Source organism: Hypanus sabinus, chromosome 7 (assembly GCF_030144855.1).
Source record: "Hypanus sabinus isolate sHypSab1 chromosome 7, sHypSab1.hap1, whole genome shotgun sequence".
Classification (NCBI taxonomy): domain Eukaryota; kingdom Metazoa; phylum Chordata; class Chondrichthyes; order Myliobatiformes; family Dasyatidae; genus Hypanus; species Hypanus sabinus.
Genome location: NC_082712.1, coordinates 117,371,043 through 117,386,685, shown reverse-complemented (window position 1 = coordinate 117,386,685; position 15,643 = coordinate 117,371,043). Strand labels below are relative to the sequence as shown.

Genomic DNA, 15,643 nt, shown 5'->3' with positions numbered 1-15,643 from the left:
TGTTACACTTCACATCATCTCCCGAACTGCAATTTCGCCCGTCTGTCCTTTCTAGTCTCACAAAATAGTGCTTATATACCAACTGCCTCATCTTCAGCCCTATCATTCTTGTTCCCATCCCCCAACCAAATTAATTTAAACCCTAATAGCTCTAGCAAACTTGCCCACAAATATATTGATTTGCCTTGGGTTCAGGTGTAGCCCATCCTTTTTGTACAGGTCATACCTTTCCCAGAAGAGATCCCAATGATCCAGAAATCTGAAACCCAGGCCCTGCACCACTCATTTAGCAGTACCATCATCCTTTTGTGATAATGCAATTAATGAATAAAATTTACACACAATGGTATGTAGAAATGTTCAGTTTCTAATTATCTGCCACATTTCCATACATTTCAAAATATGCACTTCAGAATCATTGTATTAACTCTAAAACAATTGGCATATCCAAAAAGTTGGTCAGATGCTACAAAATACATTCACTTTCTAAATATTGATCAAACAAAATGAAGGATCACCTACTATTTTGTGCTTCGCAAAAAAAAATTGATTATATGCTCTGCAAAATACAAAGAAATGGAGGAGGATGGGAATCATTATCGCAACCTGACATCTGAACCTAATGTACTAGTTAAAATTTAAGCTTTGCAATATGAAGTCTGAAATAGTGTATCAATTCCAAAGAGTCTTTATAAAGAAAAATAATTTTGCTCCTGGGTAACTCTAGCCTTCTTTATTGTATTCTCTTATTTTGTTGCATGAAACTAACTTCTGAAAGGACTCTTCATTTTTATAAGCTCAATGAGTCTGCACCAGCTCACAGAAATGTTCCATTCCTGTTATGTATTCATGTATATTTTGATCCTCAATTCTCCATCTCTCGTGTGTCTTATTCATGGCCACCTGGTTTCCCAGTAACACAAACATAACAACTGGCAACAAGGTGACAAATTCTCATGCAACATTAATTGTTTTATTCCCTTCTGTAAGAAAAGCAGTGTGTAATGCTGGCAGTGTACCACTGGGTGAGTGAAAAGATTCAGAATCATGTTTATTATCACTGGCATGTGAGTGAAACTTGTGACACTACATGCCATCAGAAAATGGCTTCAGGAAGTATGGTCAGTGAAGAACCTGAGGGGAGAGAACGAGAACAGGACAGTTAAATTATATAAATGAGAGGGAGACGGATGGATAAGACTATTTAACTTCTCTGGAACGTGATTGTGTTTCAAAATGGTGACAAAGTAAATAAATATGGGACCCTGTGATGAAATGACGGAATCCATATACTGAAAGATTAATACTTTATACTGGCAAATCAAATTTCAGTTGATATTCGTGCTCCAACTTTTCTGATTGAAGGTTGCAAAAACTTTAAATTTATTATGTAGTCTAGTGTAGCATGCTAAGCCTGGCAATAAAGCCTTATGAAGGCATAGTTAGAATCTTAAAGGGCTACTATTCACCTAAACCTTCGATTAGTGCTGAGTGGTTTAGATTTTATAAAAGGATTCCAGAGGAAAGCAAGTCTATTTCAGTCTGTGGCAGTGCTGAAACAATTGTCTGAACACTCATTTTGGGCTCACTAAATGTCCTGTTACAAGATTGACTCATGTGTAGGAACATTTGCTTACAAAAGTCATTACAGAATACAATTGAGATTAGTACATCTATGGAAATGCAGCTAAAGAAGCACAGCTATTAAGCACATCTTCCCAAGTTCATGAAGTTTCTACTGACTAAGAATATGGTACTTATTGGCAATGTTATCATTGTGGCAAAACTGGGCATTCATAAAAAGAATGTTGGTATGAGGATTTAGATTTCATAACCTGTGGAAAAAAGTGACATATTGAACATGGCTGTAAAAGTAAAAGAGGACTGTCAACCAGAAACACTGTAATAAAGAAAAATGTGGTTGAAGAAACTTTCCACGTTTTTTCTGTTGTATGGGGCCACAGTGAAGATGCAGGTGGACATGAGTGCTGCAGTACCATTGATGTCAGAGACAGTTTACAAGGGGAAACTGGAGCATCTCACCACAAAAGGGACAAAGATGACTTTAAAGACTTACACTGGTGAGGCTGTTCCATGGCGGGGAGTAGTACATGGAGATTAACAAAGAAAGAAACAGTACATGCTGTCTGTTAAGCCCAACACAACACCCATACAGTTGGCCTGCAATGCATCACTATGGTATGGAGGCAGTTATTTCACAAGTCATGCTGTCGGGTGAAGAGAGTTCAATTTTTTTTTTTGCATCAAGGGATATTAAGCAAGGCAGAATGCTACTGTGCCCAGATTGAGTGGGAAATACTCACAATTGTCTTTGGAGTTAAGAAATTCCATCAATTCCTCTTTGGTCAATGATTTACACGTCTGTTTTTGTTCCACGTGTGAACATTGCTGGTGCTGTAGAATGCAATGTTGGGCTCTACTACTATCTGCACATCTGTACAAAAAAGTACAAGAGGTCCAAGCACCATTCAAATGCTGATGGATTATCCAGAATTCCCTTCACGGTTACAACTCTAGAGCCATCCAGAAAGAGATCTTTTACTTTAAGGAAGTACTTGCAGCTCTGCTAATTGTAGTACAAGTTCAGAAGCACACACGTACTGACCCTGCTCTATCTAAAGTGGTGGACATGGTAACTTGGAAAGGAGAGCCAACCATAGAGTTGAAACCTTACCAGGCTCAATGGAAGGAGCTCATAGTCTGAGCAGGATGTTTACTATGGGGCTACCGTGTTATCATTCTTCCACCATTAAAAAAGCAAGTGCTTCATGATCTACAAGCAGGAGGACACTGGTATAGTGCGAATGAAAGAAATTACATGCAGCTACTTCCGATGGCCAGAACTGGAGAAAACCATTAAAGAGAAGGCCAAAGCATGCACACATTGTCAGTGTCAATGCTCCTTGACTTGCTCCTTTGTATCCATGGGAATGACCTGAGGACCATGGCAGAGGACGCGTATGGATTTTGAAGGACCTGCAGAAAGCCACATATTCTTGGCCAGAGTGGACTGCACAGCAAATGGCCCAAGGTTGCCGTCATGAAGAGAACTACATTTGAAAAATGCATTGAGGAGCTACGTTCCATCTCTTGCTGTTTTGGGCCTTCTCAACAGTTTGTAAGTGACTATGGCCCACAACTCCTCTCTGAAGAGTTTGAGGCATTTATGGAAGCAAGCGGTATTCAGCACATCAAGTCAAAACCATATCACCCAGCCACGAATGACCTTGCCGACTGATTTTACAATAAGTGAAACAAGCCCTCAAGATATCTGTAGGAAGTGGATCCCTCAACCAGTGTCTTAGCATTTACTTGCTGACATACTGCAACACATATCATGCCACCACCAAAATAGCACCAGTCGCTGTACTGATGAAAGGACAGCTTTACACCCAGTTTGGCCTGCTGAGACCCTCAATCATAAAAACAGATTGTGATAAATGAACAGAAAACCCAAGAAGAGAGACTTGCCAAAGTGAAGTTCAGAAGTTTCACAGCAGGAGAGGTAGTACTTGCCCAGAACTATATCTCTGGGACAAAGTAGATACCTGCAACGATGGTGGCACAAACTAGTCCGGTGTCATACATGGTGTAAACTAGGAGCCACAACATCTGGAGAAGGCATGTTGATGAGCTGTTGTCCCCTTGTGAGGCCACTGAAAACCAACACAAACTGACCAATCCAGATCCAGTTGTAGAAATGGGACCGGATTCTCAGACAATGACTGCAGAACCTCCATTAAGAATAAACGACACAGCCAGTGCTCCCCATCACTTGGGCTCTCTGTGGTGCCCACTGCTGACAATGCAGTACCCAGGCCAAGATGTATGCATACACCAACCACCAAGAGATAAAAGATGAAAGTTCTCCCCAGGTAGTCAGTACCTTCACAGGAACAGGCAGCTTCCAAACAAAATTGAATCTCTAATTTAGTGACTAACCCTTAGCAGATGAGACAGTAATCCCCAGGGTTACATCTGGCAATAGAGGCAGTCCACCCTCTTAGAAAAACAAATGTTTTTTGTTGTTGTTTAAATTTGATGATTACCCTAGTTAATGTTTGTAGTCCAGCAGCTGGTCTGTGTATGCAAAGGGGGAAAATCCTTTAAAATAAGGGGGGAGGGGATATGTTATGTGTTCATGTATATTTTGATCTTTATGGGTTGCTGTCAAGCTTTCCTGTGTGTTATGTACTGGATGTAATGTGATAGGGCATTTTGGGTAGATGACCTATATGCAAAATAAACAGCTACACGTTTGTTCTTCAACACTCCATCTCTTGTATGTGGTATTCACAGCCACTTGGCTTCCCAGTACCAAAAACAAAATAATTCCCCCTCTGCAACACACACAAAATGCTGCAGGAACTCAGCATGTCAGGCAGATCTATGGAAATGAATAGACAGTTGACATTTTGGACCAAGACCATTCTTCAGGACTGAACTCCCCCTCAAATTTTTCATGTTATCTGTTCTCTCCAATCTAACATCCACCTGCACCAGGGACAATTTACAGTAGATAATTAATCTACAGACCATTGGGATGTGGGGAGAAACTGTAGCTGCCTAAGGAAAACTTAGGCACAGGGAAAGCATATTAACTCCACACTGACAGCATGGCAAGTCACGATTCAACATAATGGATAGAGGTGTGAGGTAGCAGCTCTACGAGATGTACTACAGCACTTTTAAAAATGACAGCATTATTTAATCAATGTTAAAAAAGCCCTTTATATGCAGTCAGCTCCAACTTTCTAACTTTCAAAACACTTCCACCTCATCAAATTCTACCAATTAGGATCACTACATAATGTATTTACTGTGCCTTGTAAAGGTATTCAGCTTCCAACCCTTTGTTCATATAAATGAGTATTAAACCAGGATTTCGATCAATTTAACTGTGAATTTTTATTTGTAAATTACATGTTCCTTTTCCTCCTTCAGTAGAGCCCGAAAAACAGAGAAAATTGTAAAGTACAAAAAACGAAAAATTCAAAAACTGAGAAGTCAGCAGTTCAAAAGTATTCAACTGCTTTGCTCAGTACTTAATTGAACCACCTCTTGCACCTATTACAGCCAGAAGTCTTTTTGGACTTATAAATTTGCCCATTTCTCCTTGCAAAATTGCTCAAGCTTTGCCAGGTCAGTTGGGGAGTGGCAGTGGACAAAAATCCTGAGGTTTTGCCAGAGATGTCCAATCAAGTTAAGGTTGGGACTCTGATTGGGCCACTTAAGGACACCAATTTTCTTCATTTGGCTGCTCTGGCAGTGTGCTTCAATTTGTAGACCTGCTGAAAGATAGAACTTTCTCCCTAGTTTAATATTTCTGGGCAGAGGCAATTAGGTTTTCATCCAAGGTCTCTCTGTATTTAGCAACACTGTGGGAAACAAGGGAGAAGAATGCTGAGCATCTGATAATGATATTTGCATCATCAATAGGGACGGGAGAGGTACCAGAGAACTGGAAGGCTATAAATGTTGCTCCCTAGTTCAAAAAAGGGAGTAGAGATAACCCAGGAAGTTATAGACCAGTGAGTCTTATTTCAGTGGTGGGCAAGTTGTTGGAGGAGATCCCAAGAAGCAAGATTTATGAGCATTTGGAGAGATGTAATCTGATTAGGGATAGTCAGCTTGGCTTTCTCAAGGGCAGATTGTGCCTTATGAGCCTCATTGAATTCTTTAAGGAGGTAACAAAACACATTGAGGAAGGTAGAGCAGTGGATGTGGTGTATATGGATTTCAGTAAGGCATTTGATAAGGTTCCCTAGCATGGCTCATTCAGAAAGTAATGAGGCATGGGATCCAAGGAGACATTGCTCTGTGGATCCAGAATTGGCTTGCCCACAGAAGGGAAAAGGTGGTTGTGGATGGTTTATATTTTGCAGGGATCTATTACATAAGAACATAAGAAATAGGAGCAGGAGTAGGCTATCCGGCCCATTGTGCCTGCCCCGCCATTCAATAAGATCATGGCTTATCTGTCCATAACACAGCTCCATCTACCTGCCTTTTCCCCATAACCCTTAATTCCCTTATCTAACTGTATCTTAAATATACTTAGTGAAGAAGCCTCAACTGCTTCTCTGGGCAGAGAATTCCACAGATTCACCACTCTCTGGGAAAAACAGTTTCTCCTCATCTCTGTCCTAAATTTTCTCCCCTGAATCTTGAGGCAATGTCTCCCAGTTCTAGTCTCAACTACCAATGGAGACAACTTTCCTACTATCTTATCTATCCCTTTCAAAATTTTGTATGTTTCTATAAGTTCCTCTCTCATTCTTCTGAATTCCAGAGAGTATAGTTCCAGCCTACTCAATCTCTTCTCATAGATTAATCCCTTCAACTCTGGGATCATCCTCTGCACTGCCTCCAAAGCCAGTATATCCTTCCTCAAGTATGGAGACCAGAACTGCACACAGTACTCCAGGTGCGGCCTCACCAGTACCCTGTATAGTTGCAGCATGACCTCCCTGCTCTTGAATTCAATCCCTCAAGCAATGAAGGCCAACATTCTGTTTGCCTTCTTAATAACCTGTTGTACCTGCAATCCAACTTTTTGTGATTCATGAACAAGTACTCTCAAGTCCCTCTGCACAACAGCATGCTGCAATCTTCTACCATTTAAATAATAATCTGCTCTTCTATTATTCCTTCCAAAGTAGATGATCTCGCATTTACCAACGTTGTATTCCATCTTGGTCCACTCACTTAACCTATCTATATCCCTCTGCAGACTCTCCACATCCTCTGTACAATTTGCTTTTCCACTCAGTTTAGTGTCATCAGCAAATTTTCCTTTAATTTGACATGATGTTCAATGTCTTGTAGTTTCTGCAAAAGTCCTTCTTCAATATATTTTAAATTTAGAAAATGAGATAGTAAAATGTGAAAATAGTTGTGGGGGCTGAATACTCTTTTCAAGGCACCGTATGTGATCAAACCACATTATCACTTAATGCCTGAAACGTGTCACACAGTGAATTACACTGTACAAAGGACAGACTGTCATTTGAGCAACTATTAAATAGCTCCTGTGACTTTACCAATTATTGTAAGACATATCTCTTAAAATGTATTTCTGATTTCCCTGCCGAACTTAATATATATCTATGTCCACCTCCCTTTTTAAGTAACACAAACTAGCAATGGAACCTCTACATCAGATTTGCAAATTCTATACTACACAATACTAAACAATTTTTAAATACACCAAAAGGAATTAGTTAAACACTCTAATTTTGATATTGATATTTAAATCTAAGCACTAGTGGCTATATAAGATTCCATTAAGCATTGCATTACAATACCTCTGGGTTCTCCTCTTTCTTGGGTTTAGGTGGAACTGGAGAAGTAGGACTAGCATCAGTCTGCTTTTCTTCCCATTCAACCTGAAGTTTAATGGTCTACCATGACAGAAAAAGAATGAACAGCTGATTAATTAATAGGCCTCTCACATAAATTCCAAAAATATTAACATTAAAAATGAAATTGTTAAGCATTAGCTTGGGCTAAATGAATCTGAATTAAAATACAGTACATCAATAAGCTAAAATAAAGGCATCAAGAGACGTATCATAATGAAACCAAAAAACATGCTTTCTACTACCCACCATTATTGCTTCCTAAAACATTAAAGTAGATAACAATTCTGGACCCTCATATTGTCTCTGCTATCAGACACCTCCAATAGAAATGTTGAATTATCATTTCATATGTTATAGCTGCAAGGCTCATTTTCACAAAATTTTAAACCATAGAGAATATTAGCAATTACTAAGAAAACTGGTATAACACACCTATTTATATAAAAATGAAAAAGTGTTCTAAAATTAGGTAAATATTGGTTTAACATTTGTGAAACGGGTGTTAACATTATGCCCTGACATCAGCATTTCAAACATTAAGATTATCCTGTACCCCAACAAATTGGAAATTTAACATTGATAAGGACCTGCAGTGGGATCGGAACCAGAGCATCAGAAGAGATAGTGGAGAGGTTGTAGAGATAGATGTTGTTAAGACCTCAGACAATGTCAGGTATCAAAAAGTTGATGCGACTAATGTCCTGAGCTATAAATATTTCAATGCAAGAAGTATCAGAAGAAAGGCTGATGAGCTCAGGACTTGGAACAACACCTGGAATTATGATAATTGTAGTTGGTAGACGTTGTTGCAGGAGGAGCAGGACAGGCAGCTCAGTTTCCAGGGTTCTGTTGTTTTAGATGTGACAGAGTGGGAGGGAGTAAAGGAGGAGGGGTGGTGTTACTGGTCAAGGAAAATGCAGGCTGGATCTCCCATCCATTCTGCTCTCCAATATGTCCACTCCCTGGACAATAAATTGGACTACATCTGACTCCAACAAAATACTAGGCTGGAGTACAGAGTCTGCTGTGTGTATGTTTTCACAGAGACGTGGCTCACTGATGGAGTCTTGACTCCGCCGTTCAGATGGACGGCCTCGTCTTGTTTCAAGCGGACAGGGATGCAGCTCTTTCCAGTAAGACTCGTGGTGGTGTCTTGTGTGTTTACATCAATATGGAATGGTGCAAGAACTCTGTGCTGGTTTCCAGATACTGCTCATCTCTAGTGGAGTTTGTGACTGTTAGGTGCAGACTACTTTATTTACCATGGGAATTCACCACTGTCCTCATAGTCGGTGTCTACGTTCCCCCCAGCGCTAATGCTAAGGAGGCGCTCTGTGAACTGTATGAGGTTATTAGCAAACTGCAGAAAGCACACCCCGATGGACTGCTTTTTGTCGCTGGAGATTTTAATCACGCGAGCCTTAAGTCAGTGCTCCCCAGATTTCATCAGTATGTGGACTTTGCAATGGGGGGGGGGGGGGAGAACGCGTTGGACCTTGTTTACACAAACATCCCCGACGCATACCGGGCAGAGCCCCGCCCCCACCTCGGTTACTCAGACCACATCTCTGTTATGCTAATCCCAGCATACAGATCGCTCGTCAGGCGCTCCAGACCAGTTCAGAAGCAGGTGAGAAGCTGGCCAGCAGGAGCCATCTCTGCTCTTCAAGACTGCTTTGAGCACACAGACTGGCACATGTTCAGGGAGGCTGCAAATGATGGCGACTCTACCAACTTAGAGGAGTACATGGCATCAGTGACTGGCTACATCAGCAAGTGCATCGATGATGTCACTGTGTCCAAGACTTTACACACTAAGCAGAAGCCATGGATGACAGCGGAGGTGTGTGCGCTGCTGAGGAACCGTGACTCCGCCTTCAGAGCAGGCGACAAGGCAGCCCGAACAGCAAGGGCCATACTGTCCCGGGCCATCAGAGGGGCAAAGGGTGCACATGCCCAGTGAATCCAGAGCCACTTCCAGGACAGTGGTGACACTTGGTACATGTGGAAGGGCAATCAGGACATCACTTGACTGTGTGCGTGATGCCTCCCTCCCAGATGCGCTGAACTTCTACGCTCATTTTGAGGCGGAAAATGACGTGGCAGTGAGGAAGTCCACCCCTCCTCCAAATGACCAGGTGCCGTGTCTCACTGTGGCCGATGTAAGAAGAATCCTGTGCAGGGTCAACCCACGGAAGGCTGCTGGACCAGACAATATTCCTGGGAGAGTACTTCGAGGACGTGCAGACCAGGTAGCAGATGTTCTCACTGACATCTTCAACACTTCCCTGAGCAGCACCATCGTTCCAACGTGCTTCAAGGCCGCCACCATCGTCCCCGTGCTGAAGAAGTCTTCAGTGTCCTGCCTCAATGACTACCGTCCCATTGCACTCACATCCATCATCATGAAGTGTTTCGAGAGGCTCGTCGTGAGGCACATGAAGACCCTGCTGCCCCCCTCACTGGACCCCCTGCAGTTTGTGTACTGTCCCAACCTTTCAACAGATGACGCTATTGCCATCACCCTCCAGCTGGCCCTAACCCACTTGGACAAAAAAGACACATGTTCGAATACTGTTCATAGACTTCAGTTTAGCATTCAGCACAATCATCCCTCAGAAACTGATTGGAAAGCTGAGCCTACTGGGCCTGAGCACCTCCCTCTGTAACTGGATACTAGACTTCCTGACTGGGAAACCTCAGTCAGTCCAGATTGGAGGCAGCAACTCCAACACCATCACATTGAGCACGAGGGTCCCCCAGAGCTGTGTGCTCAGTCCACTGCTGTTCACTCTGCTGACCCATGATCGTGCTGCAACACACAGCTCAAACCACATCATCAAGTTCGCCGATGACACAACTGTGGTGGGTCTCATCAGCAAGAACAACGAGTCAGCATACAGAGAGGAGATGCAGCGGCTAACGGACTGGTGCAGAGCCAACAACCTGTCTCTGAATGTGAACAAAACTAAAGAGATGGTTGTTGACTTCAGGAGGGCATGGAGCGACCACTCCCCGCTGAATATCGACGGCTCCTCAGTAGAGATCATTAAGAGCATCAAATTTCTTGGTGTTCACCTGGCGAAGAATCTTACCTGGTCCCTCAACACCAGCTCCATGACAAAGAAAGCCCAGCAGCGTCTCTACTTTCTGCGAAGGCTGGGGAAAGTCCATCTACCACCCCCCATCTTCATCACATTCTACAGGGGTTGTATTGAGAGTATCCTGAGCAGCTACATCACTGTCTGGTTCAGAGATTGCACCATCTCGGATCGCAAGACCCTGTAGCGGATAGTGAGGTCAGCTGAGAAGATCATCGGGGTCTCTCTTCCCGCGATTACAGACATTTACACTACATGCTGTATCCACAAAACAAACAACATTATGAAGGACCCCACGCACCCCTCATACAAACTCGTCTCCCTCCTGCCATCTGGGAAAAGGCACCGAAGCATTTGGGCTCTCACGACCAGACAATGCAGCAGTTTCTTTCCCCAAGCCACCAGACTCCTCAATACCCAGAGCCTGAAGTGACACCAACATACTGCCCTCTACTGTGCCTATTGTCTTGTTTATTATTTATTGTAATGCCTGCACTGTTTTGTGTACTTTATGCAGTCCTGGATAGGTCTGTAGTCTAGAGTAGTTGTTTTCTGTGTTGTTTTTACGTAGTTCAGTGTAGTTTTTGTACTGTTTCATGCAGCACCATGGTCCTGAAAATCATTGTCTCATTTTTACTATGAACTGTACCAGTAGTTATGGTCAAAATGACAATAAAAAGTGACTTGACTTGATGTCACAGCAGTGCTCAATCAGTACAGACTGGAGAATTCATCCACTGAGGCATTACGGGCAGAACTGAGTAATAAGAAAGGTATCACCCTATTATAGATCACCCAACTGTCCGAGAGATTTAGAACAGATTGAGTTTGTCAAATGAGTTCAGCAAAGTTTTCTTAAACAGTACATACAAGTCTCAACGAAAGAGTGTGCAATACTTGATTTCTTTTTAGGGAATGAGACAGGGCAGGTTACAGAAGTTTGGGTAGAACACTTTGTATTTAGTGATCTCAATGCCATTAGTTTTAAAGTAAATATGCAAAAAGATAAGTCTGGTCCACGGGTTGAGATCCTAAATTGGAGAAAGGCCAACTTTGATGGTATCAGAAAGGATTTGGCAAGTGTGGACTGGGACAGGCTGTTTTCTGGCAACTGTGTATTTGGTAAGAGGGAAGCCTTCAAAACTGAAATTTTGAGAGTACGAAGTTTCTATATTCCTGACAGAATTAAAGACAGGGATAACAGGTGCAAGGAACCTTGGTTTTTGAGAGATATTGAGGCCTGGTTAAGAAAAAAAGGTGCATTGCAGATATAGGCAGGTTGGAACAAAGGTGTCTTATGAAATGTAAGAAATGCAAGAGAACACTTAAAGAAATCAGCAGGGCTAAAAGAAGGCATGAGGTTGCCTTAGCAGACAACGTGAAGGAGAATCTACGGATATTTTAAGAACAAAAGGATTGCAGGGGACAAAACTGGTCCTCTGGGAAATCAGAATGGTAATCCATGCATTGAGCCAAGAAATGGAGAGATATTAAATGTATTTTTTGCATCTGTATTTTTTCAAGAGATGGACAAAGAGTCTATAGAAGGCAGGCAAAATGGCATCTGCTCCATGGACTCTATACAGATAACAGAGGAGGAGGTGTTTGCTGTGGATAAATACCCAGGGCCTGACAATGTGTTCCCTCAGACCCTACGGGTGGCAAGTGCAGAAATTGCTAGGACCCTAGCAGAGATATTTAAATCATCCTTAGCAACAGGTGAGGTACTGGAGGATTGAAGGATAGCCAATGTTGTTCCATTGTTTAAGGAAGGCTCTAAAAATAAACCAGGAAAGTATAGGCCAATGAGCCTGACATCAGTAGTGGGAAAGTTATTGAAAGGTTTTCTAAGGGATCAGATAAATGAGTATTTTGATAAACGTGTACTGATTAAGGATAGTCAGCACTGCTTTGTGTGTGGCAAGTCAAGTCTAACCAATCAAGGACATTACCAGGAAGTTAACAAGAAAGTTGATAAAGGCAAGGCAGTGGATGTTGTCCACACAGACAAGGTCCCACATGGGAGGTTGGTCAAGAAGGTTCACTCGTTAGGCATTCAAGATGAGGTAGTAAATTGGATTAGACATTGGGTTTGTGGGAGAATTCAAAGAGTGGTAATAGATGGTTGCCCCTCTGACTGGAGGTCTGTGACTAGTTGAGTGCTGCAGGGATCAGTGCTATGTCTGTTGTTTTTCATCGATATCAATGACCTGGATGATAACGTGGTTAACAGGATCAGCAAATTTGCGGATGACACCAAGGTTGGGGGTACAGCATTTTTACTGCAGAGAAGTGCATTTTGGTAGGACCAACTAGGGTAGGGCACTGAGGAGTGCGATAGAACAAAGGGATCCATAATTCATTGAAAGTGGCATCACAGGTTGATAGGGTCATAAAGAAAGCTTTTGGCACATTGCCCTTTATAAATCAAAGTACTGATGTTATGTTGAAGTTGTACAAGACATTGGTGAGGCCTAACTTGGAGTTGTGTGCAGTTTTGTTCACCTATCTACAACAAGGTTGAAAGGGTGCAGAGAAAATTTCACAGGGATGTTGCCAGGTCTGGAGGACCTGAGTTATATGGAAAAATTGTATATGTTGAAACTTTATTCCTTGAAATGTAGAAGATTGAGAGGAGATTTAATAGGGGTATACAAAATTGAGGGGTATAGATAGGATAAATACACACAGGCTTTTTCTACGGAGATTCGATGTGACTACAGCTGGAGATCATGGGTTAAGGGTGAATGGTGAAAAGTTTAAGGGGAATTTCACTCAGCGTCATGAGAGTGTGGAACGAGCTGCCAGTGCAAGTGGCCCATGTGAGCTCAATTTCAATCTTTAAGAAAAGTTTGCAGAGGTACATAGATGGTAGGAGTATGAAGATCTATGGTCCCAGTGCAAGTTGATGGGAGTAGACAGTTTATATAGCTCAGCAAGATCTAGATGAGACAACGGGCCTGTTTCTGTGCTATACTTCTCTATGACTTTGAGTCAATAGTTTTCTGCAAATTAAGCCAAGATGACAACTTGCAAAAAGAGAACCTGATCTTTAGTGACATTTCCAGATAAATCAACAGGGATTGAGGTCTATTAAGAAAGGAGGTTAAGAAACAAAACTAGCTTATCAAAACACCATAGCAAAAATAAGCTGTCACTTCCTGGTGGTGTTTGCAGGCTTGTAATTCTTAATAAAATTATCAATGATGCTGCAATTAGTAGGATATAAACCATATTCTAATCACAGTGAGTTATAATTAGTATAGTTATTGTTAGATATGGAAATTAAAACAAATCTAGGTGAATTATCCAAGGTTGTTTTTCAGTTTTAAAATACAGATTCGTTAATGTTTGATTGTTGGAATGAGAGTGAGGATTAACCTATTAACATTACAAGTTTGGAAGAATGACAGACGATTCTGAGAAGGATTGACTGATTTGGTGTCAAGAGACTGTTTCCCCTCAGATAGAGATCATAGCATCTGTGGGCACAGCTCTTTTTTTTTCTCCCTTAGAGGATGTTCAATATTAAGTGGATGTAAGAGTAAAATTAGCATTTGTGACTTTTGAAGACATGAGGTACAGAGATTTTGCTGATGCTGGAAATCCTGCGCAACACACACAAAATGCTGCAGGAACTCAGCAAGACAAGCAGCATGCATGGATGGGAATAACAGTTGACGTCTTGGACAGAGACCCTTCAACAGAACTCTTAAGGAAGAGGACAGAAACCAGAATAAAGAGGTGGGGGAGGGGAAGTAGTACAAGCTCACCGGTGACAGGTGATACCAGGTGGGCAGATGAGGTAAGAAATTGGAAGGAAGTAGGTGGATGAGGTATAGGGCTGAAGAAGGAATCTAACAGGAGAGGGCAGTGGGCATGGAAGAAAGGGAAGGAGAAGAGGAACCACGGGGAGGTAATGGACAGGTGAGGAGAAGAGAAGGAATGGAAGGATAACCGGAATAGGAAATGGAACAAGACAGAAGGAGGGAGAGGGAAGAAATTACCCAAGTTGGAGAAGTCGACGTCCATACCATGAGGATTCTACATTATGGCAGATCAGACTCAATGAACTGTAAGGTATATCTCTGCTTCTATTTCTTTCTTATGGAGCAGCTTGCTTCTGATCTGAAAGCTTAACTGAGCCTGACCAAACTTGACATTGTTTTCACGCAAAGCATTCAAGCCTAAATTCAACCTTGTTTGTGATGTTTAGTTCAAGCAGTCACATAAAACAATGTTTTCAAGCTGTTTATCACTACAAGGAGTTTGTTTGACATTTTTAGTATTAATTTACATTTTTATAAAGCAGAGGTAACCTTACTGAAATGGAGTCACAGGGCAAAGAAATAAGTCCTTCATTTACACAAATTACATTTTATTCTCCCAAAATTCTCATCAACTCTCCAAGACACTACCATTTATTGACACATAAAGGGAGAATTGGGGTATAGGGGGCTCTGGAGAGAGGTAGTACCCTTGATGTCTGGCATGCTGCTCCCTACCAGACAGGGTGGACAGGCATCACTAGTCCTCATCCATCTCCTAAATCTGCGTGATGGCTCCAAGCACCATACCCCAGTAAACCGCTTCAGCTGGCGGGCTAAACCACATGAGGGGGTGGTGTTAACATGGCACCACTGGGCGAATGACTTCAATGATGAAGTCAACAGCCGGGGCGGAAAGGTTCTCAGATGATCTACAACAGCCACGCGTTCACGACCAAGGCAAACCACCTAGTTTCAGATGCCCAAGACACGTCACATGACTAGCAGACCAAAAATTAACTTCACACCGGATCGGTCACAGCCTGGGTTACCAATGACCACGCTATCTATCTCACAACAGGGCAGACGTGATAAGTGTGCTCCTGGTGATGCAACCCAGAAGATCTGTGGTAGAAAGATCATCTGTGGCAGAGAGAACAGCACAATTGTCAACGGAATGTAAGAACGCTGAACCAAGCAGGGAAACTCAAGGAACTCACGCATGAGATGGAAAGATACAACTGGCACCTCCTCGGGCTCGGTGAAGCCAGATGGAAGAATGCCGGAGATGTGCATACTGAGGAAGGACATATACTCGATTCCAGCAGGACGAGAACAGACATGAAAATGGCGTGGGGTTTCTAGTCAAAAAATCCATTAAGAACATTGT

At 42.2% G+C, this 15,643-nt stretch overlaps 1 protein-coding gene across 3 annotated transcripts in view; it reads right to left on the bottom strand.

Annotated features, from left to right (window-relative positions):
* phf21aa (PHD finger protein 21Aa) overlaps positions 1–15,643 on the bottom strand; it is a 408,208-nt gene that overhangs the window by 80,525 nt on the left and 312,040 nt on the right. For all 3 annotated transcript variants that reach the window (XM_059975460.1, XM_059975461.1, XM_059975463.1), the window contains one exon: positions 7,329–7,424. In XM_059975460.1, coding sequence (XP_059831443.1) covers positions 7,329–7,424 — 96 coding nt within the window. The remainder of the gene's footprint in view (positions 1–7,328; positions 7,425–15,643) is intronic.